General features: G+C 47.6%; 1 protein-coding gene across 1 annotated transcript in view; it reads right to left on the bottom strand.

Moving 5' to 3' along the window:
• Positions 1-2,402: 2,402 nt before the first annotated feature.
• PNOC (prepronociceptin) overlaps positions 2,403-27,273 on the bottom strand; it is a 58,641-nt gene continuing 33,770 nt past the window's right edge. The window contains exons 2-3 of the mRNA XM_063123778.1: positions 16,785-16,928; positions 2,403-3,104 (exon numbers count right to left, since the gene is read on the bottom strand). Of these exons, the coding sequence (XP_062979848.1) occupies positions 2,532-3,104; positions 16,785-16,910 (699 nt within the window). The 5' untranslated portion in view covers positions 16,911-16,928 and the 3' untranslated portion in view covers positions 2,403-2,531. The remainder of the gene's footprint in view (positions 3,105-16,784; positions 16,929-27,273) is intronic.

Here is a 27,273-nt window from a genome sequence, read left to right as displayed (position 1 = left end):
AGCACTAAAAAGCCCATTCAACCGACTAACAAGTCCCTATGACGACCGTGCTGGTGGAGGAGAACTGCCCCGCCCTTCCCTTTCATTAACAAGACCAATTAGCACACACCCCCAACAAGGGAAAAAGCGAGAGGGGAAAATAATCCAGACTTTCCCCGCTCCAAAATAAAACGCAACAAGGGGGGAAGGGGCGAGATGAGTGCAGGGCAGGGATGACTTCACGTGAGTACCGTGCTGCAAATCCACATACCAGGCACGGCGAGTGTGCAATAAATCGCTGGTGTGATGGAGCTCTATATGTATCCCAGTGGTAGCTGGTAGTTCCAATGTCAGTGGGGCAGTGAGTCCGCTCCAGGTTTTAGTCAGAACTCTGAAGCACGTTGGATAGCTCTTTTAGAGTTCTGACTGAAACCTGGAGCGGATTCCCTGGCCCACTGGCATTGGAGCTAACAGCCTCTGCTGATGTAAGAACATAAGAAGAGCCCTGATGCTGGATCAGACCAAGGGTCCATCTACTCCAGCACTCTGTTCACACAGTGGCCAACCAGCCATTGGCCAGGGATGAACAAGCAGGACACGGTGCAACAGCACCCTCCCACCCATGTTCCCCAGCAACTGGTGCACACAGGCTTACTGCCTCGAATACTGGAGATAGCACCCAACCATCAGGGCTAGTAGCCATGGATAGCCTTCGCCTCCAGGAACTTATCCATCCCCCTTTTAAAGCCATCCAGATTGGTGGCCATCACTACATCCTGTGGTAGTGAGTATCTACTCAGAAGTAAGTCCTATTAAGTTCCATGGGATTTGCTCCCAGGTAAGTACGTATAGCATTGCACCCGAAGTCTCCCCGTGCTTTGACTCGGAAATGGACTCTGTCCAGGGGTGCCTGGAACATTCCTATGGCCCAGGAAGTTTGGGGAGCACGACACCTTCCCAGCCTGGGACCCAACTTTGAAAGGAAGTCCTGTGGTTTGGCACCAGTGACCCATCTTTCTCCTTAAGCCTCGAGAGCGTGGGGTGGCCGGGCAGAGTCAGGGTTGATGAGAGCGGTTCACCAGTTTGCACAGTAACACCGTACTGACTGAATGTGTGCTGATCACAGTGCTACATCAGGAATAGAAAACTAATTTATTAATCTTTTCTCTTTTTTTCTTTTTGCTATGTACAAGTTTAATGGAGAAATCGTTGTGTCTGAAACAATTTAAAAGAACAGGGTTCATATCTCACTTCCTTTTTTAAAGATTTTTTTTTTTTTTAACATTCAACAATTAACAGAAGTAGGTACCCAACCCAGCTACATTGCTTGTTTTCGGTCATGCGTCTTGTCCGAGAATTGTTACCAGGTAAGGCAGAGAGGAAGGGGGGGGGGGTGCGACAGGTGCCTCGCTGACCCCTGGTCCTGGCAATTACAAAAACACACTTTTGAAACTGACAGCACAGAGACAGCGGCTTTGACAAAATGCATGCCATGGAGAGAGAAAGAGAGAGAGAGCGGGTGAGGGGTGGAGAATGAGAACGTGTAAGAAAAATCCACAAACACCATGCACTGCCACACCAAAGACGTCAACCCCATGTGGGAACATATCCTGGATTTGGGTTCTGTCCCAATTAAATCCCAGTTATAAACAAATCAAAGTCACAACCCAGAAACAAGACCCTGGTTTCACCTCTAGATATCACAAGTCATCTACAAACATCCGGAACATACTCAGAGAGAAGTAAGAACTGATCTGTCTTTGAAGGAATGAGGGGGTGGAATTCTCCGCTGGATCACTGCAGACTGCCGGTAGAGGGTGGTTTTTTTTTTTTTGCATTTTTGAATGTCCCCCACAAAATGAAAGAAGAACAGCAATCTTTCTGGCATGTAGAAAACTAGTATGTCAGAGAGAAAAGTTTAAAGCAGACCTCTTCCTGATGTGCTAGCTTACTACATGCAGGGAGATTTTGACATGTGTTTGTCTATCTAGCAACAATATTAGCGTTCACTGTTTTTAACTTTTGTAAACTGCCCAGAGAGCTTAGGCTATGGGGTGGTAAAATAATAATAATAATAATAATAATAATAATAATAATAATAATAATAATAATAATAGTATGTCACCCAATAACCAGGTAGTCTGGGTATAAATTCTAAAGTAAACTCTAATTGCTGAACTATAAAGTGGAGACTAAAACCAGTATAACGTGGGTTGCATAAAAAAATGACTCCCATTATGATGTCCGAAGTGGTCAAGTTGAACATTCTATCTCCTTCATCCTGTATCACGTGCAGATCAGTTCTTAGTGTAATCTTGCGGAACGCGTTTCCAAGGAATTACGCTTCGGGCTGGGTCATAAAAACTGTGACATATTATTAAACGAAACGATTTTGAGCGTTATTTCTAAGAAAACCCTTCGATGGCTGATCAAGAGGGCACAGGAGAAGAGGCGGAACAAGGTTGGCTTCTTTGGCCGCGGCAGATCTGAAACCAATTCACAACATGTTGGTGGGACGAGAAAGTAAAACAACCCAGAGGAAGTCCATCCGTCTAGATCTCGTTCTGCTCCTTCCCGTCGTCGGCCGAGTCGTCGTACTCGACGGAACGTGGGGACATGCCGAGGTACTGCTTCAGGAATTCGCTGAACCGCTTCTGGTTGTGCCACTTCCTGGCCGACTTCCGGACGCCGATGAAGCCCCCAAATCGTTTCTGGAGCTCTTGCACCTCCGGCTCTGCCAGCTGCCCGTAACTGAACGGCGCACTCAGGAAATCCCCCATTCTCTTGGGAATCTCGAGCCGGCCTGGCAAACCCCCAAGCGGGCCTTGGCTTCCATCGCTGGTGCCTCCTTCTGCCTCCGACGGGCGGACGAGGCCGCCCAGTTTGGAGACCCGCTTCTCACCGTCCGCCTTGTTGAGGTCCACCACTCTGGTCAGGTCTCCGAGACGTTTGCGGTGGCCTCTGCCTCCCACCAGGCCTCCGTCCCAGATCTCCAAGGGCCGCTTCGGGTCATCTTCCAGGCTGTCCAGGCCTAGTGACCAAGAGGCCATCCCACTGGTCACTTGGTGGCAGAGGCCCCAGGTAGCGCTGGAAAATAGCTTCCCCTCGCACTCCATGACACAGATCTGTAGGGGCAGTTGGGGTGGGGGTAGAAGCAACAACGGTTAACGGGGAGCTCTCATTTCAGGAGAACGCTGCCACGCAAAATTAATCATCTTGGTCTTTGTACGGGAAAAACTAAGAAAGGGCTATTAGAGCGCTCTCTCTCTCTCTCTCTCTCTCTCTCTCTCCCCCCCCCCCCAGCTTCAGGCTGTTCTAAAATTACATTCTTTCTCGCCACCCCCACCACCCCCGCCTGCCCCCAGACCACCCCGCCCTTTAAACTGGTGGTTTAAGAAGAAAAGAGACTGCAAATGGTGGGTTTTAGAATTCATGCATGTGGTGGTGCTGGCTTCTGCCGCTTCTCTATGTTCCTGGAATTCTCACCCAGATCTCTGCATGCTGAGACGGCTCTTTGCCTCTCTCTTCCAACCACACAATGGCCCTTTCTACACCATCGTGTTTTGGAGGGATCATCCTGGGATCATCCCTGTGTGTCCAAATGACTGGGAGTCGGGAGATCCGGGTTCTAGTCCCCACTCGGCCGTGGAAGCCCACTGGGTGACTTTGGGCCAGTCGCGGACTCTCAGCCCAACCCACCTCACAGGGTTGTGGTTGTGAGGATAAAATGGAGAGGAGGAGGAGGGTTATGGATGCCGCCTTGGGTTCCTTACGAGGAAAAAACAAAGGCAGGATATAAATGCAATAATAAATAAATAAATGAATGAATGACGCACAGGGGATCCTGGAATCAGGGAGGGATGAACCCTCCATTTCCCTGGGATAACTGAGACCTCAGTTATCCCAGTTTTGCGTGTAGTCCTGGGATGATCTGGAGTGTCCGTTCTGGCTTTTTCCTCTGCCCTGTGAGTAGTGGGGGGTCATCAGACGGAGGGAGCCGGGACGGGGGAGTCCAGAGCCATCGGGAGTGGGGTGGGGTGGTGAGCGGGCCTTCTTTCTTTTTTACCTGGAGCATGAGTGCGCTCCAGCTCTGGCCCTTTAAAAAAATGGCGGCTGCAACAGGTGCGACACCCGTGTCGTCACATGGCCCGTTTAGACTGAGGGCAACGATCCTAGAAGCAGGTAAGTCTGGGATCGCCGCCTCTCCCTCCCTCTACATCTGTAGGTGTAGAAAGGGACATAGTCACTAAGATCAGGAGGTTCCTAGTTCGAATTTTGCCTCTGCCATAGACTCACTGAATGGCCTTAAGCAAGCCAACCATCTCACACAACTAGAAAATGCACAAGGAACTTGTTTAACAACAACTCCTCCTCCTCCTCCTCCTCCTCCTCCTCCTCCTCCTCCTCCCTCTCTCTGGTTCATGGCAGTTTTTCTAGAAGAACATGATGGGCTGAAAATTGATTGATTGATTGATTGATTGATTGTCTTGCCCCATTCTTCCTCTGTAAAATTCTGGGGGTCACCCATGTTGACACCTGGAGACAGTTGCAACAAACTGGTCTATTGTGTGAAAAACTTTGCTCTGAAGACCAGGAAACTTCAATACTTGTTAGCTGAAGTTTCGTGCTTTGTCCTTCCTTGAGTCAGGCTATGCAGAATAAACGAGGCGAACAAGATGTTTGAATGGTTAGGTTTAAAGGGTAAAGCACGCACGCACGCACGCACGCACACGCACACACAGTTTGTGTACAATTAAAAGATGGCTACAATTGATGGAAAAGTGGATGGGTTAGCAATCTGAGCATGGAAAAAGTGGGGTTCATTCTCACACTTGGCTTTTAATGGCCTCAATGTGAATTCAATTCCCTTTGGATGGAAGAGAAAGCAAACTGGTGGACACCATTGTCATCGCACAATTGGCTTCTGATAGAAGTCAGTGACCCAGCTAAGTGGCTGTTTTGTGATCCGTTATCTATGGGGTGAGATGATCTGAACGGGGAAAGTTGAAAGGGAGGGGGTAAAAAAGCCCCCTCCTTGTCACCAGCTAAAGAGTTGTATGTGTTTCCCCCCCTTCTTTTCGATACGGAATACAACATAAGTCTCTCTACTTTGTTGAATGTTAGAAACCCAGAGTTTCATTGTCGCGTGTCCCAAGTTATCCAGAATCAAACTTTGCCCAGTCTGACTCCAGAATTACACAAAAGAAGTTTTGAAATGTGTGTGGGTGTGTTGTATCCTATGGTCTTCCTGCCAGGACAACCCTGGAATTGGAGGAGACCTTGTTGGAGGAGGAGAAGGAAGACACCATCGCTGGTCCTAGTGCTTGTGAGACCCAAGGGCAATAGGAGGATCCTGACAGCCCTCCCAAGAGCACTGCCTGGAGTGATGCCCCACTTGAGAGGGCTGTGATGCTGGAAGAACAAAAACACCTGGGTTAGTCCCACCCAGCTCCTCCAGGACCACCAAGATCACCCACAGGACCCCGGGAACAAAGACGGCAGCGTATCCAGACAGACGCTCAGAGCTGCAGGTGCAGGGTCCATCTGGCAGCATGTCAAATATCCTTGAGCCCTACTTGTGAAGGGGAAGCCTGCTCTGGATTCGCGCCCTAATGACAAGCCAGGAAGGGCTGGGGCAACAACTTCCCTTATAAAGCTGCTCAGTTGGAGCCTAGCCCTTGCTGAAGCAACACCTCGCCTACAGGACAGTTCCCAACACTGCTCTGCTGGGCAGTTCCCTACGCGACCTGGACTTTCTTCATCCATGAACCATGAGACTGCTACTGGTAAGGCAGGAATTGATCTTCATGGCTGGGATAGCAGAACTGGACTCTGGGTGTGTGTATATGGAATCTGCTGTGCTAAGGGCTGGTTGGACTTTCGGGCTGGACACTGTGCGTTTCCTTCTGCACCTTGGGAATACCTGTTCAACCTGTACATGTGTAGATAGGCAGATGATTACAACGGCACCAGGACCCTCTAGTGCTCTTGTCCTTCCAGAAGAAGAATTCACTCCTCAGAGGAAAAGGAGAACAGCAACACGAGCCCCTCTTTTCCTCGGTGTGTTCTAGGGGTGCTAACCTGCAAGAGTAGCTCATAGCAACATTTGCCTTCATTGCCACACATCTTACAGCAGCCTTCCTCAACCTGGGGCGCTCTAGATGTGTTGGACTGCATCTCCCAGAATGCCCCAGCCAGCATTCTGGGAGTTGGAATCCAACACATCTGGAGCGCCCCAGGTTGAGGAAGGCTGTCTTACGGGATGCAGTTAGAATCATAGAATCATAGAACAGCAGAGTTGGAAGGGGCCTACAAGGCCATCGAGTCCAACCCCCTGCTCAATGCAGGAATCCACCCTAAAGCATCCCTGGCAGATGGTTGTCCAGCTGCCTCTTGAAGGCATCTAGTGTGGGAGAGGCCACAACCTCACCAGGCAACTGATTCCATTGTCGCACTGCTCTAACAGTCAGGATTTTTTTCCTGATGTCCAGCTGGAATCTGGCTTCCTTTAACTTGAGCCCGTTATTCCATGTCCTGCACTCTGGGAGGATTGAGAAGAGATCCTGGCCCTCCTCTGTGTGACAACCTTTTAAGTATTTGAAGAGTGCTCTCATGTCTCCCGTCAATCTTCTCTTCTCCAGGCTAAACATGCCCAGTTCTTTCAGTCTCTCTTCATAGGGCTTTGTTTCCAGACCCCTGATCATCCTGGTTGCCTTCCTCTGAACACACTCCAGCTTGTCTGCGTCCTTCTTGAAGTGTGGTACCCAGAATTGGATGCAATACTCAAGATGCCGAATAGAGGGGAACCAGTACCTCATGCGATTTGGAAGCTATACTTCTATTAGGAAAAGGAAAGGAACCTCTCTTGCAAGCACTTGAGTCACTGCTGACTCCTAGAGGGTCGCCTGCTTTCGCTGATGTTTTCTTGGCAGACTTTATAGCGGGGTGGTTTGCCATTGCCTTCCCCAGTCATGGTTACCTTTCCCTCAGCTAGCTGGGTACTCATTTTACCGACCGCGGAAGGATGGAAGGCTGAGTCGACCTGAGCCGGCTGCCTGAGACCCAGCTTCCGCTGGGATCGAACTCAGGCCGTGGGGAGAGTTTCGGCTGCAGTAACTGCCGCTTACCACTCTGCGCAAAAAACATTTACTTTTTTTGCTGCCACACCACATTGTTGGCTCGTATTCAGCTTGTGATCTACAACAATTCCGAGATCCTTCTCACATTGGAGACGCCAGTTGTAAAGACTGCTTCTGGGAGTCCTATCCACTTCATGAAGTCAGGTGAATGACACAATCTATTTTCTTGCATCGTCTTTTGCTTGGCATAGGGCTTTCCGAGTTGCAGAGAGATGGTTGTCGCAGGAACCTGCCTTCCTATAGTGAGATCCATCTAGCTCAAGCATCCGACACATAATTCCCAGATAACCATGATGACCTGGACCAACAGGGCCAGAAAGTGACCAGAGGTTTCTTCCCGCATTCCCCCGGTATGGTCGTGACACCTCCGATCCCTCGCGCACAGCTTGCAGAAGGCCTGTTCTTTCTGCAGTGCCCTTGGAAGTAGATTCAAGGTGGAGCCCATTACGGATGGAATTCGTCATCTCCCTGAAATGAGGAGGCCGTGCGGCACAGCATGGAAAAGAGAGGCCATCCAAATGAATCTTAATGACCTCTCCATTGCATTTTCTAATTGTACAGGCATGATCTTGCCAGCACCACGCAGAGCCCGACCCATCTAGCTGCAGTTAGAGTCGCTCATTCATTCATTGCAATCCTCGTTCGGTCCAGCTGTGACAACTTGAATGGGGGACAGCGGCTATCCAAGGTCACAAATGCAAGACTGTATTTATTTATTTATTTATTTATAATAATTTTTGAGGCATTTTTAAAAATCATAACTCAAACCACATATTTTATTGAACAGGCGTGAGCTGGGATCTGGGGGATCATGATTTGACAGCTCAATGAAAACGGCAACCCGTTTTATGGGTGGCAGCTGAGAAAAAAAGTACATTTTTTTTGTTGGGGATTATTAGGAATCATAGAATCGCAGAGTTGGAAGGGGCCTATAAGGCCATCGAGTCCAACCCCTTGCTCAAGGCAGGAATCCACCCTAAAGCATCCCTGACAGATGGCTTTCCAGCTGCCTCTTGAAGGCCTCTAGTGTGGGAGAGCCCACAACCTCCCTAGGTAACTGATTCCATTATCGTACTGCTCTAACAGGAAGTTTTTCCTGATGTCCAGCTGGAATCTGGCTTCTTTTAACTTGAGCCCGTTATTCCGTGTCCTGCACTCTGGGAGGATCGAGAAGAGATCCTGGCCCTCCTCTGTGTGACAACCTTTCAAGTATTTGAAGAGTGCTATCATGTCTCCCCTCAATCTTCTCTTCTCCAGGCTAAACATGCCCAGTTCTTTCAGTCTCTCTTCATTGAGCTTTGTTTCCAGATCCCTAATCATCCTGGTTGCCTTCCTCTGAACATGCTCCAGCTTGTCTGCGTCCTTCTTGAATTGTGGAGCCCGGAACTGGACGCAATACTCTAGATGAGGCCTAACCAGGGCCAAATAGAGAGGAACCAGTACCTCACGTGATTTGGAAGCTATACTTCTATTAATGCAGCCCAAAACTGCATTTGCCTTTCTTGCAGCCATATCGCACTGTTGGCTCATATTCAGGTTGTGATCTACAACAATTCCAAGATCCTTCTCGTTTGTAGTATTGCTGTGCCAAGTATCCCCCATCTTGTAACTGTGTATTTGGTTTCTATTTCCTAGATGTAGAACTTGGCATTTATCCCTATTAAATTTCATTCTGTTGTTTTCAGCCCAGCACTCCAGCCTATCAAGATCACTTTGAAGTTTGTTTCTGTCTTCCAGGGTATTAGCTATCCCACCCAATTTTGTGTCATCTGCAAATTTGATAAGCGTTGATAAGAAAAGGGGTCAGAAATAAACCTGCCAACATTGCAAAGCCCTTATGAAAAATCTATGGCCCGGCCACATTTGGAACGGTTGTGGACAGTCCCTTGTCACATCTTGAAAAAAGAAAAGAAAAGGAGGTTGTAGAGCTGGAAAAGGTGTCAGAAGGTATGATCAGGTGGCTGGAGCAACTCCCTATGAGGAATGGTTGCAAGATTGGGAGCTTTTTGGTTTATAAAAAAGAAGGAGAGTACGGGATGACGTGATAGGGCTCTCCCACCCTAGAGGCCTTCAAGAGGCAGCTGGACAACCCTCTGTCAGGGATGCCTTAGGGTGGATTCCTGCATTGAGCAGGGGGTTGGACTAGATGGCCTTGTAGGCCCCTTCCAACTCTGCGATTCTATGATTCTATAGATTGTGGAGAAAGTAAACAGATGTAGCAGAGTGGAGGCTGAGGGCTGTACTGTTAGTGGGGGAGTTATTCCGCTCCGGGTTTCAGTCAGAACTCTAAAGGAGATATTTAAGGTGCTTCCGCACCTTGGATACGTTCTTTAGAGATCTGACTGGTTCGGATTGAAACCTGGAAAGGATTCACCATCCCACTGATATCGGAGCCACCAGCTTCAACTGAAGGAGCCCGCCCCCTCCTCATAATTAGATCTCAACAACGACCCAATGAAATTTAACGGGCAGAATATTCAGGAGAGGTCAAAGGAAGTACTCCTCCGTGCAACATATATTTTAGTGAGGTTTTTGCCACGAAGTGTGGGGTTAGCCACTGGCTGAGAAAGCTTTAAAAGGGAATTAGACAAAACCATGGCGGAGAAATCTACAAATGGCTATTAACAACGATAACGAGATGGAATTGTGTGGATCGAACCTTTCGATACCAGTTGTTGGAGGCGTGGAATGACAACATAAAAATGCAATAAATAAATAAACAGAAGTCAGCTTTTGCCTTTGAGCCCTGTTTTATTTATCTATTTATTCATTTTATGAAATTAATTAATTTGTTGTTGATGATGATTTATTATTTATTTATTTATTTTATTTATTGCATTTATATACTGCTCCCATAGCCAGGGCTCCCTGGGCAGTTTACAGAAATTCTAAAATTAAGATAAAAACGAGTACACAAAATTTAAAATTCTAAAACACAGAACATACACACATAAAGCATTAAAAACCGTTTAAAAAAAAAACTAAACATGTGGGTGATTAAGATGTGCTGCCGTATGCCTGGGCAAAGAGGAAAGTCTTAACCTGGCGCCGGAAAGATAGCAGCGTTGGCTCCAGGCGAGCCTCATCAGGGAGATCATTCCACAGCCTGGGGGCCACCACCGAAAAGGCCCTGTCCCTCGTTGCCACACTCCGAGCCTCTCTCGGAGTAGGCACCCGGAGGAGGACCTTAGATGTTGAACTTAGTGACCGGGTATATTCACGTCGGGGGAGGCGTTCCGTCAGGTACTGTGGTCCCAAGCCGTTTAAGCCCTTATAGGTTATTGCACTTATATCCCACCTTTTTTCCTCCAAGGAACCCAAGGTGGCGTACATAACCCTCCTCCTCATTATTATTATTATTATTATTATTATTATTATTATTTATTTATATAGCACCATCAGTGTACATGGTGCTGTACAGAGTAAAGCAGTAAATAGCAAGACCCTGCCGCATAGGCTTAACTCCCCTCCATTTTATCCTCACAAAAACAACCCTGTTAGATAGGTTTGGCTGAGAGTCTGTGACTGGCCCAAAGTCACTTTGGCCACAGCTAGACCTAAGGTTTATCCTGGGATCATCCAGGGTTCGCCCCTGCCTGAGCACTGGATCCCCTGTGTGTCACCTAGATGAACAGGTTTGACCCCTGGACGATCCAGGGATAAACCTTATGTCTAGCTATGGCCTTAGTGAGCTTCCAAAGCTAAGTGGGGACTAGAACCTGGATCCCCCAACTCCTAGTCCAACACTTTAGCCAATACACCATTTCATTTCTATCTTGCACTTCCACCAAAAAGCTTGTGCGTTTCTTATAGGATCCTGGCTGTCTACTGCTGGGAACAGGATGCTGGAGTGGGTGGAGCATTGGTCTAATCCAGCAGGGTTTATCCTTATTCTCCTAGCCTTATGGCTTCATTTTTTGCTTTATAGAGGAAGAAGTGTAGAAAAGGGCAACTCAAATGATCAAGGGGCTGGAGCATCTCCCCTATGAGGGAAGGTTACAAGAGCTTGGAGTGTTTAGCTTGGAAAAAAAGTAGGCTGAGGGGAGATAGCTCCTTCCTATCTTTCCTCTCTCATCTCACACTATTGCCCCGCTCGTGCTCTTCGCTCCTCTGATGCCGTGTTTTTCACCTGCCCAAGGGTCTCCACTTCCCTTGCTCGGCTTCGTCCATTTTCTTCCGCTGCCCCTTACGCCTGGAACGCTCTTCCAGAACATTTGAGAACTACAAGTTCAATCGCAGCTTTTAAAGCTCAACTAAAAACTTTTCTTTTTCGTAAAGCTTTTAAGACTTGATTTTGTTCTGACTTTTATACTGTTAGTTTTACTCTACCCTGTGCCTGTTTGGTGCATTCTCTTCCCCTCATTGTTTTATTATGATTTTATTAGAATGTAAGCCTATGCGGCAGGGTCTTGCTATTTTATTGTTTTACTCTGTACAGCACCATGTACATTGATGGCGCTATATAAATAAATAAATAAATAAATAAGAATAATAATAGACATGACAGAGGTGCACAAAATGATGTATGGTGTGGAGAATGTGGATGGGGAAACATTTTTCTTCCTCTCTCAAAATATTAGAACCTAGGATCATAAGAACATAGAATCAAAGAATCATAGAATAGCGGAGTTGGAAGGGGCCTACAAGGCCATCGAGTCCAACCCCCTGCTCAATGCAGGAATCCACCCTAAAGCATCCCTGACAGAGGGTTGTCCAGCTGCCTCTTGAAGGCCTCTTGTGTGGGAGAGCCCACCACCTCCCTAGGTAACTGATTCCATTGTCGTACTGCTCTAACAGTCAGGAAGTTTTTCCTGATGTCCAGCTGGAATCTGGCTTCCTTTAACTTTAACTTGAGCCCGTTATTCCATGTCCTGCACTCTGGGAGGATTGAGTGAGCCCTGCTGGATCAGACAGAAGGTCCATCTAGTCCAGCACTCTGTTCACACAGTGGCCAACCAGCTGTTGACCAGGGACCAACAAAGCAGGACATGGTGCAACCGCGCCCTCCCACCCATGTTCCCCAGCAACTGGTGTATATAGGCTTACTACCTCTGACGGCCATCCCATGAAGCTGATGGGTGGGAAATTCAGGACAGATTAAAGGATGTTTCCTCTCCCCCCCCCCCACAGCAAATCGTTAAGCTATGGAAATCACTACCACAAGATGTGGTGATGGCCACCAATTCAGATGGCTTTAAAAGGGGGTTGGATAAATTCCTGGAGGAGAAGGCTATCCATGGCTACTAGTCCTGATGGCTTTGTGCTACCTCCAGCATCAGTCACAGTAAGCCTGTGTACACACCAGTTGCTGGGGAACATGGGTGGGAGGGTGCGGTTGCATCATGTCCTGCTTGTGGGTTCCTGGTCAACGGCTGATTGGCCACTGTGTGAATGGAGTGCTGGACTAGATGGAGCTTTGGTCTGATCCAGCATCAGGGATCTTCTTACGTTCTTATGTGGTTGTCGTCAAATGAGCTAATTCTACAATCAGTAACAGGTGAAAGTGGCTTCTGTCTGAATGTGCTTCCTGGACAGCTCAGCTAGCCATGTGACCTTGATAAATGGAAGCAGGCCCCGCCGTGATCTATCTTTGGGGTTCTGCTCAATGAGAAACCAAGCAAGGTACGAAAGGGGTGGGAAATCAATACTCATCAAACAGGAAGGAGCAAGACAATACGGGAGAGAGAAACGGGGGGGGGGCGGCGGAATCTCTCGGAAAGTGTCACCATTGATCAAGAGAGGACGAAGAAAAGGTGTGATAAAGAGAATGGTGTTTACCGCTTTCTTTTTATCTCTGTTTTTATCTCTGCTCTGCTCTTTAGCAGCCGGCTCTCCAGCTTGGAAGAAGACTGAACTCCGTTCAAGATACTTTGAAGCACAGGAAGAAACCCAGCAGGGGATGGCAGGGTCCTTGTCCAGAGCAGGACCGGCTCTACCATAAGGCAGAGTGAGAAACTGCCTCAGGCGGCAGACTGCGTTGGGGGTAGAAGGCGCTGGGGAGGGGAAGCAGCTGTCCTCTGGCTAATCCTCCTGGGTCTACCGCCAGTCTTCTCTGTTGGAGGAATGAACTGTCCTGAAACTAGCATAGCTGGCCGGGGGATTATAGGAGTTGTAATCCAAAACATCTGAAGGGCATCAAGTTGGGGAACGTGGACATATCGGAGCAGGTGTGGGCAGTACTGGAGTGAAACCAGGGCTCACAGGGATGCAGTTACAGGAAGCCAGATTCCGGCTGGACATCAGGAAAAACGTCCTGACTGTTAGAGCAGTACGACAATGGAACCCATGACCTAGGGAGGTGGTGGGCTCTCCCACACTAGAGGCCTTCAAGAGGCAGCTGGACAACCATCTGTCAGGGATGCTTTAGGGTGGATTCCTGCCTTGAGCAGGGGGTTGGACTCGATGGCTTTATAGGCCCCTTCCAAATCTACTATTCTATGATTCTATGACCACATGTTTTTTATGAGCAGAGATGCTGACCTCCTCCTTCCCCGCCCCAGATTTCCCTGTTCTTTCCTAGTGGGAATCTACACTGGTGTTATTCTAACGTTTTGAATGGGTTACTGTGACGCACAGCGTCATGTGACCCTGGGTCTCCAACGTTGTAAATGAGTCGTACTTACAGGTTCTGTTTCTTAGTTCCAGCGTGGCTACAGATTCATGTGCCTCGTCCTACCGGTAATTCTCCTCTCCCTTTCTCAGAGCTGCTGGGTTTGCTCCGCCCACTTCCTGTTCTCCTTTCTTCACCCCGTTTGCTATCTTATCTGCTACAGCAGATAAATCACACCAGCGTTATACTGTGCAATCACTGACAATTGCATGCAAAGGACTCAGAAGTTTCCCACCTTAGAATCTGCTTTTATTGTGAAGTACTTCCATGCATCCTGCCTTAAAATTTGAATCAAATTGGGTCATCGGTTGATTTTTTATGATTTTTTTTTAACATTTCCCCCCTCTTTGCAAAGGAGCTGAGGAGCGCTCAAAGGATCGCTGTAGCTCCATGCAGGAAAATTAACAAGGGTCTCTTGGTCCCAGTCCAAAACTCATGACCAGCGGGGCTTAAATGCGACTGCTGCTAAAACTTTTCAATTTGGTTACCCATCCCAACCCTGACCAGACCCAACCCTGCTTAGCTGGCTCCTATGCACTCAGGCTATTCCCTGGGACCTACATTAAGATGTTTTGGGAGGAGGTTTGTGTGTGCTTATGACTATTTTCACGGTCTAGCTCCTTCCTATCTCTCCTCTCTCATCTCACAGTATTGCCCCGCTCGTGCTCTTCGCTCCTCTAATGCCATGTTTCTCGCCTGCCCAAGGGCCTCTACTTCCCTTGCTCGGCTCCGTCCATTTTCTTCTGCTGCCCCTTATGCCTGGAATGCTCTTTCAGAACATTTGAGAACTACAAGTTCAATCGCAGCTTTTAAAGCTCAGCTAAAAACTTTTCTTTTTCCTAAAGCTTTTAAAACTTGATTTTGTTCTGACTTTATACTGTTAGTTTTACCCTACCCAGTGCCTGTTTACCCTACTCATGTTTGCTTTCTCTTCCCCTCCTTATTGTTTTATTATGGTTTTATTAGAATGTAAGCCTATGCGGCAGGGTCTTGCTATTTACTGTTTTACTCTGTACAGCACCATGTACACTGATGGTGCTATATAAATAAATAAATAAATAAATAAATAAATAATAATAATAATATTGCCCTGCACTGCTGGCTAGGAATGAGGCAGGCAGTGGGCGGAGCAAACCCAGCAATTCTGCTACTCTCAGAGGGAGGGAGAACAACGAAAGGATTTAACAATGTGCCCTGCAGTAACGTTAATGTTACAGCGAAACGTAAGTCACGCTAGTGTGCCCCGTGATACAGAGAACCGATACAGAGAACCACGTTAGAAAGGGACACTAGCAACGGTATAAGACTAGTGTAGATCCGGCCCTAGCGTAGTTGCAATTCTCACAATATATTGTTCCTTGTTTTAACGCAGCCTTCCTCAACCTGGGGCGCTCCAGATGTGTTGGACTACAGCTCCCAGAATGCCCCAGCCAGGCTGGGGCATTCTGGGAGATGCAGTCCAACACATCTGGAGCGCCCCAGGTTGAGGAAGGCTGTTTAACGTGAAGTATTTTGGGGGTGGCAATGAAGAGGCGTTAGATTTACGAAAGGCCTCCTCCTGGTGGAGATGAAAACTGTGCCCACTGGTTCCTGGATACCAGCCAGCAGAGCTGCCTGCATTTTTGGACACTCCTTGTGGGTGTGTCCTGGGCGCAGGTGGAGGGAGAGGTTGGGGAACAGGCTGGCACCTTCTTCCTCTCTCTCAGCATCTTGGAGTTTCCTGCAAATAACATGCCAGGACCGGAGCGGTGGCCCATAAGACCACAAAGTCGATGGATTGCTAGCCTAGACTACTGCCTGGCTACCGAAATCCAGGTGTTTTCTCCTGCCTGCAGAACTTGCTGTGAAGTGCCAACAGGCACAGAGCCTGCCGAATGTGTGCGCTCGGAATATGGGAAGCAGACTTTTATCGAATCAGACCAGTGTTTTGCCTACACTGATGGTTTAGCCAGGATTCCTCCCAAACCCTACCTGGAGATGGAGGGATTGGACCTGGCACCTTCCCATGAAATGCAGGGGCTCTACCATGAAGCCACGGCCCCTCCTAAAGGCATCTCTCCTGCCAGGAGCCTGACTGACACCATGGCTTTGCTACCTTCCTGGAACTGGGTTTTGAGGCACACGGCAGTTCACTCAGTTCTCAGACTTGAGATCTGTTGGAGAAGCCCTCCTCCGTGCCCCAGCAATGCGAGACATACGCTATGGTGGGACATGGGAGAGGGCCTTCTCTGTGGTGGCACCCCGACTGTGGAATGCCCTCCCCTTGGAGGCCCGACTGGCGCCGACGCTGACTGTATTCCGGCGTCAAGTAAAAACATGGCTTTTTAACAAAGCCTTTGATGGTTAAATTCATCAAGCTCACACATTGTTTTAACTGTTTTTACTGCTTTTAAATGATATACTGGTTTTAACTTGATGAATGGTTTAATTTGTTTTTAGCTGTGTATATTGATTGTTTTATATTGTATAATTTTATCTGTATGCCGGCCTGGGATCCTAGTGATATAGGGCGGGATATAAACGTTTTAAATAAATAAATAAAATATACGGTTGGCTGGCTGGCTTCATTCAACAGGGTGGCAGAGACACCTTTGTGGTCCAGGCGCAGTGGTTTGAGACCACTTCCTTCCTGGTTTGGAGTGAAAACAATCCCATCATATAATAGATTATATTACGGGGGGCTTCAGTTGTTGCATATGATGTATGAAGCTGCCTTCTATACGCCTAGCCTATATGCATCAGTTGCTGGGGAACATGGGTGGGAGGGTGCTGTTGCACCGTGTCCTGTTTATGATTCCCTGGTCAACAGCTGGTTGGCCACTGTGTGAACGGAGCGCTAGACTAGATGGACCCTTGGTCTGATCCAGCATCAGGGCTCTTCTGATGTTCTTAAATGGTTGTCGTCAAATGAGCTAATTCTACCATCAGTAAATACAGAGGGCTGGACTAGATGGACTCATGGGCCCTCTTCTTATGGTCTGCAAAAAATAAAATTAAAAAAATCTACTTAAATCACTGGCGACTGCACAAGTCGCTAGCCATCCTCGGCTACTCACAAGAAGGCTGAAGTCATTCTGGTGGTTGTACAAGTGTCTGTGGCAATTCAGGCAGTCCTTCCGGCAGTCGCTGAACACACAGGCAAGCAAGCAGAAGGACAAGAAGCTTCCCAGTAGGGTCCTCATGGCAGCGCTCCTAAAAAGCTACGGAAGAAATAGGAGACGGATCACTTCTTTATTTCGTTTCATTTACTGTTAACCTTTCTATACCGCCTTATTTGCTAAAAAGCCTTCAAGGTGTGGCAACAGCAATTTTAAAACAATAACAACAGAAAACAATAAAAGTGAAAAGATTAAGAGAGCAATTCTATGGCCCCTAGGGAGAGTCTTGCAGGACATAGGACATTTCAGATCCCTGGGTCCGAGGCTGGGGACAGCGCCCTGACCTCAGGGCCAGGAGTCCCAGCGTCCTGCTCCCTTGCAGCTTGGAAGGAGAGGCCCGCACTAGTCACAAAGGTGATAGTTAGGCCAGATCTACACCAAGCAGGATATTGCACTATGAAAGTGGTATGAAAGCAGTAAATAAGAGGCAGGAGCCACACGACTGCTTTATAGCGGTACTGAACAGCACTGACAACTGTTGCGGTCCATGACACATTCTACATACCACTTTCAGAGTGCTACATCCTGCTTGGTGTGTCTTCTGCCTCTTACATACCGCTTTCAGACCACTTTTATAGTGGTATATCCTGCTTAAGAACATGAGAAGTGCCCTGATGCTGGATCAGACCAAGGTTCCACCTAGTCTAGCGCTCTGTTCACACAGTGGCCAACCAGCCATCAGCCAGGGGCTAACAAGGCAGGACATGGTGCAATAGCACACTCCCACCCATGTACCCCAGCAACTGGTGCACACTACCTCGAATACTGGAGATAGTACACAATCATCAGGGATAGGAACCATTGATAGCCTTTGCTTGGTGTAGATATATATCTATATATATCTCCCCAACTGCCCCAAATCACTGACTGCCCCAATTATTATTATTATTATTATTATTATTATTATTATTATTATTTATTTATTTATTTATTTATATAGCACCATCCATGTACATGGTGCTGTACACAGTAAAACAATAACATAGCAAGACCCTGCCGCAGAGGCTTACATTCTAATAGCATCGTAATAAAACAATAAGGAGGGGAAGAGAATGCACCAAACAGGCACAGGGTAGGGTAAAACTAACAGTATAAAGTCAGAGCAAAATCAAGTTTTAAAAGCTTTAGGAAAAAGAAAAGTTTTTAGCTGAGCTTTAAAAGCTGCGGTTGAACTTGTAGTTTTCAAATGTTCTGGAAGATCGTTCCAGGCGTAAGGGGCAGCGGAAGAAAATGGACGAAGCCGAGCAGGGGAAGTGGAGACCCTTGGGCAGGCGAGAAACACGGCATCTGAGGAGCGAAGAGCACAAGCGGGGCAATAGTGAGAGATGAGAGAGGAGAGATAGGAAGGAGCTAGACAGTGAAAAGCTTTGTATTATTATTATTATTATTATTATTATTATTTATTTATTTATTTATTTATTTATTTCTATAGCACCATCAATGTACATGGTGCTATAGGTCAAGGAGAAGTTTATATTGGATTCTGAAGTGAATTGGAAGCCAGAAGTGGAGTAACATGGTCAGAGCGGCGAGCCAAGAAGATGATCTTAGCAGCAGAGTGGTGAACTCCCCACGGGAGTTGGGGCAGTCAGTGATTTACGAGGCACCACTTGCCGTGCTATAGGGAGTGACAATTTCATACATTCCCTGAATTTGGGATCAACTGAGTCAGCCCACGTATATTTTCTTTTTCCAAAAAAACCGTACCTGATCTGGAGTTTTTGACGAGCTCTGCTTTCAGGCCACTGACGAAGATTGCAAGTCGAAACGCGTTTGGCCTTCACTCACAGACATTGTGGAGCGGCTTTATTATTGTATTACTGTTGTCTGTATGTTTATTATTTTTGTGTGTATGCCTCTAAAAAGTGTTCCACGTTTTATTCTTTATATATATATAAAGAATAAAGAATATATAAAGAATATATATGTGATTGTTTTTGCTATAAGTTTATTGTTTCATTATTTCCTTAACTTTGTAGGCACTTATTATTTATAGAGTGCCAGTGGCATACAGCGTAACACAACCGTAAGAGACACGTTTCTTGGGTCAAAACCATCATGATCCCATCATGGCAACACTACATTCCTCTTGCGCATTTATACCTCGTAGGACACACAACGACATTTCTTGCGGTATCTTGGATAATATGGAATAAAACGCGGGAAGTAACACCATGGAAGCAGTCTACGGAAAGTGTTAATTTCATCCCTATTAAATGAAATTACAACGAGAAGGATCTTGGAATGGTTGTAGATCACCAGCTGAATAGGAGCCAACAGTGCGATATGGCTGCAAGAAAGGCAAATGCTCTTTTGGGCTGCATTAATAGAAGTATAGCTTCCAAATCGCGGGAGGTTCTGGTTCCTCTCTATTCGGCCCTGGTTAGGCCTCATCTAGAGTATTGCATCCAGTTCTGGGCTCCACAATTCAAGAAGGACGCAGACAAGCTGGAGCGTGTTCAGAGGAGGGCAACCAGGATGATCAGGGGTCTGGAAACAAAGCCCTATGAAGAGAGACTGAAAGAACTGGGCATGTTGAGCCTGGAGAAGAGAAGATTCAGGGGAGGCATGAGAGCACTCTTCAAATACTTCAAAGGTTGTCACACAGAGGAGGGCCAGGATCTCTTCTCGATCCTCCCAGAGTGCAGGACACGGAATAACGGGCTCAAGTTAATGAAAGCGCTGATTCCAGCTGGACATCAGGAAAAACTTCCTGACTGTTAGAGCAGTACGACAATGGAATCAGTTACCTAGGGAGGTTGTGGGCTCTCCTTCAAGAGGCAGCTGGACAACCATCTGTCAGGGATGCTTTAGGGTGGATTCCTGCATTGAGCAGGGGGTTGGACTCGATGGCCTTGTAGGGCCCTTCCAACTCTGCTATTCTATGATTCTAATGGGCCCCAACGGTTATCGGCGCAGTTCAATACCGCTGTAAAGCAGTCGTGCACATCTAGACACACCTGTCCCAAGGAGTTTACAGTCTTCATTTTGTAGGAAAGAACAACGTGATTAGAGGGCTCTAAAATGGAATTAAAGGAACTCAGGGAGGAGAGAGAGAGCTATTCGTGGCTATACATCGCGAACTTCCGTATTCAGAGGCAGTATACCTCTAAATACAAAGGTATTTATTTATTTATTATATTTATATCCCACCATTTCCCCCCTTGCAAGGCGGCTTACTTGGTCGTGTTCCTTTCCATTTTATCCTTACAACAATCCTGTGAGGTACATTAGGCTTGGAGTGAGTTAGGCTGGCGAACGAGCGACAGGAGAGGGCTGTGTAGCCTTCATGTCCTAATTGCGGGCCACAACAGATCTAGGTTTCCGAGAGCCTTTGGGCCCCCTCTCTCAGTGAATCTACCGATTCCCCGCCATGGCTACCAGCTGCTCTTGCTTCTCCTCCTCTTTCTCATCATGGCTTGGCAGGATGAGAGCCAGGAGGCCTCGGCATCAGCTCCTCCTCACCACCCAGCCTTGGCTGAGCCAAAGTGAGAGGCAGGTGAACAAGCAGGTTGCCTTGGGGAAGAGGAGGAGCAAATCCTGGGGGCCCCTGCTATGGTGTGGGGCCCCGGCACGTGCCCAACATGCCTACCCTTGACGATGGTTCTGCTTGCAGGCTTCCCAGATGCATCTGGTTGGCAGGTATAGGAAGCAGAATGTTACTGGCTAGATGGCTCTTTGGTCTGACCCATTAGGATGGGGAGGGCCGGGACCTCATTCCTCCATGACTCACCCCCAGAGGGCAGGATGGGAACCCAGGTGTGCTGGAATTGGCCTGCAGGGCGGGGATTCACACCCCTGATTGACAGATGAGGTGGGTGATGGGGATGGACTGGAAGGGCAGGAGGGGTGTCAGCGTGATCCTTAATGCAAGGGATCAGCAGCAGTGGCGGCGGGTGGCTCCAGTTTCAGTGGAGCAGTGAAACAGAACCGGTGAGAACCCGAAAGGAGCTATCTGAGGTGAATCCGCTCTGGGTTTCAATCAGAACTGGTGAGAACCCAAAAGGAGCTATCTGAGGTGAATCCGCTCCGGGTTTCAATCAGAACTGGTGAGAACCCGAAAGGAGCTATCTGAGGTGAATCCGCTCTGGGTTTCAATCAGAACTGGTGAGAACCCAAAAGGAGCTATCTGAGGTGAATCTGTTCCGGGTTTCAATCAGAACCGGTGAGAACTCGAAAGGAGCTATCTGAGGTGAATCCGCTCCAGGTTTCAATCAGAACCGGTAAGAACCCGAAAGGAGCTATCTGAGGTGAATCCGCTCCAGGTTTCAATCAGAACCGGTGAGAACCCAAAAGGAGTTATTCAAAATGAATCTGCTCTGGGTTTCAATCAGAACCGGTGAGAACCCGAAAGGAGCTATCTAAGGTGAATCCGCTCTGGGTTTCAATCAGAACCGATGAGAACCCGAAAGGAGCTATCTGAGGTGAATCCGCTCCGGGTTTCAATCAGAACCGGTGAGAACCCAAAAGGAGCTATTCAAAGTGAAACTGCTCCGGGTTTCAATCAGAACCGGTGAGAACCCGAAAGGAGCTATTCAAAGTGAATCCACTCTGGGTTTCAATCAGAACCAGTGAGAACTCAAAAGGAGCTATCTGAGGTGAATCCGCTCTGGGTTTCAATCAGAACTGGTGAGAACCCGAAAGGAGCTGTTCAAAGTGAATCTGCTCTGGGTTTCAGTCAGAACCGGTGAGAACCCGAAAGGAGCTATCTGAGGTGAATCCGCTCCGGGTTTCAATCAGAACCAGTGAGAACCCAAAAGGAGATGTTCAAAGTGAATCCGCTCTGGGTTTCAATCAGAACCGGTGAGAACTCGAAAGGAGCTATCTGAGGTGAATCCGCTCCGGGTTTCAATCAGAACTGGTGAGAACCCGAAAGGAGCTATCCAAAGTGAATCTGCTCCGGGTTCCTGTCAGAACCTGTCAGAACTTGAAAGGCGCTGTCCGGATAGCTCCTTTAGAGTTCTGACTGGTTTTGACTGAAATCTGGAGTGGATTCACTGCCCCACTGACACTGGAGACCCCAGCCTCTGCTGGTTGACAGGCACATTGCGCAAAAGCTAATTTGCACCCTGTCGCTCGACATGATATAAATGTGGGAAATGATGGCTCCGCCTGTCTCCTTTGCCCAACCCCCCCACTTCACTTATCGTGAGGTGCAGTTCTTCGTTAACTAAATCCAAGAAAATTCCCCTCAGCAGCTGTTCCTCGAGGCCTGTCACGGTGCTGAGTTGTGCCAAGTGTGAACCCCTTCCCTCTCTCTGCCTCCCTTGCGAAACTCCTGGCCTGCGTTCCATTTCATGCAGGGAGACAGCTCCTGACCAGCTCCGTGGCCGGCTGACAGATGGGCCTCAGAATTACGCTTCCTGGCTAGAGGGAAGTTGGACTTCTGATGCATGCAGGCTTGCCTGCCTCACTGCCAAGGGATCGATGTGAGCATCGTGTAAAGCTGACACGCTTCGGGAAGCAAGGCAGCTCGCTCCTGCCCAAGGACTCCGACTCTCTCTCTCTCTGCCATTTTCTTGCTGTGCACAGTGGAGACTGTGCACTTTGGTATTGAAACCTGACATTTCCAAAGGGAAACAGCTTTCTGAAAAGTGTGGCACCTGTGTAGTTACATAGTCAGAGGAGACAAGTAAAGCTTCTCCTGGACTGCGCAGAATAACAGAGTGATATAGAATTGAAGGGACCTTGTGAGTAATCTAGTCCACTCCCTGTTCAATGCAGGGCCTGCGACCAACCGTCTCCAACTACAGCATCCCTGACAGACAGCCATTCAAATGGAGAGTCCACAACCCAGAGTACGAGGGGGTGCAGGGAACGCTTATCAAATTTTCAGATGACACAAAATTGGGTGGGATAGCTAATGCCCTCGAAGACAGAAAGAAACTTCAAAGTGATCTTGATAGGCTGGAGCACTGGGCTGAGAACAACAGAATGAAATTTCATAGGGATAAATGCCAAGTTCTACATCTAGGAAAAAGAAACTAAATTTACAGTTACAAGATGGGGGATACTTGGCTCAGCAATACTACAAACGAGAAGGATCTTGGAGTTGTTGTAGATCACAAGCTGAATACGAGCCAACAGTGTGATATGGCTGCAAGAAAGACAAATGCTATTTTGGGCTGCATTAATAGAAGTATAGCTTCCAAATCGCGGGAGGTACTGGTTCCTCTCTATTCGGCCCTGGTTAGGCCTCATCTAGAGTATTGCGTCCAGTTCTGGGCTCCGCAATTCAAGAAGGATGCAGACAAGCTGGAGCGTGTTCAGAGGAGGGCGACCAGGAGGATCAGAGGTCTGGAAACAAAGCCCTATGAAGAGAGACTGAAAGAACTGGGCATGTTTAGCCTGGAGAAGAGAAGATGGAGGGGAGACAGGATAGCACTCTTCAAAGACTTGAAAGGTTGTCACACAGAGGAGGGCCAGGATCTCTTCTCGATCCTCCCAGAGTGCAGGACACGGACTAACGGGCTCAAGTTACAGGAAGCCCGATTCCAGCTGGACATCAGGAAAAACTTCCTGACTGTTAGAGCAGTACGACAATGGAATCAGTTACCTAGGGAGGTTGTGGCCTCTCCCACACTAGAGGCCTTCAAGAGGCAGCTGGACAAGCCTCTGTCAGGGATGCTTTAAGGTGGATTCCTGCATTGAGCAGGGGGTTGGACTCGATGGCCTTGTAGGCTCCTTACAACTCTACAATTCTATGATGCTATGATACATGGCTGGACACCTGCCAAGGGCCCACTCCCCAGTGGGGCCCCACTGAAAACACTGCAACCTTCTTCTTCTTCTTCTTCTTGTTGTTGTTGTTGTTGTTGTTATTATTATTATTATTATTATTATTATTATTATTAATTGCATTTTTATACCGCCCAATAGCCGAAGCTCCCTGGGCGGTTCACAAAAACTAAAACAATTCAAAGTGTAAAACAAACAGTATAAAAACATAAGATAAAATACACATTAAAACGAATTAAAACATACCATACATGATTAAAACATCCTGAAAACATTCTAAACTTTCACTGGATAGGCCTGCCGGAATAGATCAGTCTTTATTGCTTTTTTAAATTCTAAAAGACTGTCAAGTTGACGAATCTCCTCCAGCAGGCCATTCCACAGTCTGGGAGCAGCAGAAGAGAAGGTCCTCTGGGTAACAGTTGTTCATCTAGTTTTTGCTAGCTGAAGTAGGTTTTTCCCAGAGGACCTGAGTGTGCGGGGCGGATTGTATGGGAGAAGGCCATCCCGCAGGTAGCCTGGACCCAAGCCATGTAGGGCTTTAAAGGTAATAACCAACACTTTGTACTTCACCCGGAAACTAATCGGCAGCCAGTGAAGAGATTTTAAAACTGGTGTAATGTGGTCACCCCTAGGTGTACCAGTGACCAGCCTGGTTGCGATATTTTGGACTAATTGAAGTTTCCAGACTAGGCACAGAGGTAACCCCATGTAGAGCGCATTACAGAAGTCAAGCCTCGAAGTTACCAGTGTGTGCACGACCGTCTTTAGGTCTTCCAACTCTAGGAAGGGACACAGCTGGCGTACCAGCCGAAGCTGATAGTAGGCACTCCTGGCTGTTGCATCTATCTGGGCTGTCATTTGGAGCGACAGATCCAGAAGCACCCCCAAGCTGCGAACGCAGTCTTTCAGGGGGAGTGCAACCCCATCCAGAACCGGTTGACACACCTCCAAACCTAGGTTGTGGCCTTTGACAGCGAGCACCTCCGTCTTGTCTGGATTCCGCTTCAGTTTGTTTTTCCTCACCCAGCCCATTACGGCCTCCAAGCATTCATTCAGAGGAGACACACTATCCTTAGCGGACGCTGTTATTAAAGGCATAGAGAAATATATTTGGGTGTCATCAGCATACTGATAGCACCCCGCCCCATGCCTCCGGATGATCTCTCCCAGCGGTTTCATGTAAATATTAAATAGCGTTGGGGAAAGGATGGCACCTTGCGGTACACCGCACAGCAGCTCCTTTTTTGAGGAGCAGCTATCCCCAAGCATCACCATCTGGAACCTGCCTGAGAGGTAGGACTGGAACCACTGAAGGACAGTGCCTCCGATTCCCAATCCCCTCAGGCGATCCAGAAGGACACCATGGTCAATGGTATCGAAAGCCGCTGAGAGGTCCAAGAGTACCAGCAGGGACACCCTCCCCCTGTCAATACTCAGGCGTAGATCATCCGTTAAGGCGACCGTGGCGGTCTCAACTCCGTATCCTGCTCTAAAGCCAGTTTGAAATGGGTCTAGAAAACCGGTGTCATCCAAAACTGCTTGGAGTTGGTGAGCAACCGCCCTCTGGATCACCTTGGCCAGAAATGTTCACCTGCCTCTCGCTCTGGCCCAGAGACAGACCCTCGGTCTGATCCAGTCTGGTTCTTCTTACGTTCTTATGGAGAAGCCAGCAACAGAGGGTTAAGTGCCTGCATGCCCATTTATTTCAATGCCTTTAAGTGTGCATCCCTCTCTGCCGGATTCAAGGAACTGGCGTTGGCTTGCAGCCTGTGCCCGTTCCTTTTAAGCATCTCCGAAGCAATGCCTCTTCACAATCATCTGTGAGAGGCAAATTAGGGTAACCATTGCTCACTGCTGATTAGGAGAAAGAATCTCTCTCCCCTCCCGGCGCTTTGACCCTTTAAATCCCTTCATTGCTGCTTCTTTTCCCTTTTTAAGAAAGAACAAAAGGACTTAAACATGCCATGAAAGAATGACTAAAGCATTTGTTTGGTCGGCGTGCAATAGGTGACGTCTGTAGTGGGGGATTAATTAACGGTCTTGATTAGGGTGACAGTAGCAGGTGACTGGCGGATGATAATGGAAAGCGGAGGGCGAGAAGCGACCCTCGCTCGGGATATGGACTCGGGAGCCGGTGGGAGAAGATGAGTCCCAGATGCGATGTGCAATCAAAGAAGGGAGTGTGTGACTGACGCATTTATTGTTCTGTCTGTCACCGCAGTGGTAATTTGGACAGACTCGGGAGATGATGAGGCATCGGACGCGTCCCCCACCAGGAGCACAATGCAAGGCTATGTGCTTTGCACACCTAGGAGCTATTCGTCTGAGACGCCGGGTGATGGGAGGGGAGGTTGTCCCTCTTGTATCAGAGGTAGTTCAGGGTGGAAATGAACAGGCGACGCTTGGCAGAAAGCAAGAGAGTGAGTTTCACACCCATTTTTGCCATGTGGAGCACGCAGCTCCGTGGCACATCAGGGCACATCTGATGTGGTGCGCTTGGTTGGTGCACATTGGATGGGCTAGGTGGCTTCTGGCCTCCACCTAGAGGAGAACTCATTCTGTCAGATCTGATTTTGTAGCCCCTGGCGTTTCTGATGCAAAATCAGGGACATCACGGCCTCACACCGTGATGATACGTTTCCTGGCTGCTCAACACTGCACATTTTCACTCTCTCTGCAACAGTTTGTCTTCCTGTGGCCTGAGAATTAAGCATGGGAGCAAACTGTTTTCCTTTTTAAAAAACATTCACTGAGGACCAAAAACAGACATTACTTAAGCCTGCGTCTAGCCACAACATCCTTCTCCCCCATGTTTACTCTAGAGTAGGTGTAGCACCCTGAATTCAGATACAGACCCCAGTGTGTGGGGGTGGGGTGGGATGGATGTAGAGAGGCTTTAAGATATGGATCAGGCTCCCTTTTGCTACTCTAGAATAAAAATGAACAAAAGATGTCACTACTAGACACAGACTTAAAGTAATATCTGTTTTGGCTCTTGTTTTAGCCTGTTATTTTATGTTTTGATTTTCTGTTAAAGATAATCATCAGCTTATAATAAAGGCCATTCAATGCTACTATTCTATGATTCTATGAGACAGAATACAATGAAGTAAACATTTTTAAAAATCCATTCAAACAATGCAGTGGTAAAACAGCAGCAACTGAAATATCAAAAGGCAGCACTACTAAAATGTCCAGGAATTAACAGGCTTAAAATAACAAAACAGCAGAGTACAGATTAAGGACTTTTCTACATGAGGCTGTTAACAATCTATATCCACTTTTGGTTTCATAGCAGAATTGAGATCTAAGCACTAAGCAAAGGGCAGTTCCTTTCCTGATTTCCCACTACATAAGCGCTAGGTGGCACTATAGTATAGCAGAATAGCGAAAATACACAAGTGAAAAAAGTGTTTTCTTTTGCTTTTACAAATAATATGGCATTTCCCCTGTTCTTTAAAAAAAAAAAATTGCAGAAAGGGCTCTTTAGACACAGAAGAAAAATTGGAGGATCACAGTGTTGGCTAAAGAACACATAAGCAACTATGAGTTAGGCATGACAAGTGCACAATAAATGCTTTGTTAAAAAAAAAACCTCAAAAAGGGCAAAGGGGGCATGGCCCCTGGGCCTGAGGTTCTCTACTTC

Source organism: Elgaria multicarinata, chromosome 4 (genome assembly GCF_023053635.1).
Source record: "Elgaria multicarinata webbii isolate HBS135686 ecotype San Diego chromosome 4, rElgMul1.1.pri, whole genome shotgun sequence".
Classification (NCBI taxonomy): Eukaryota; Metazoa; Chordata; class Lepidosauria; order Squamata; family Anguidae; genus Elgaria; species Elgaria multicarinata.
Note: the sequence above shows the minus strand (reverse complement) of the source record. Positions and strands in the feature narration are given on the sequence as shown.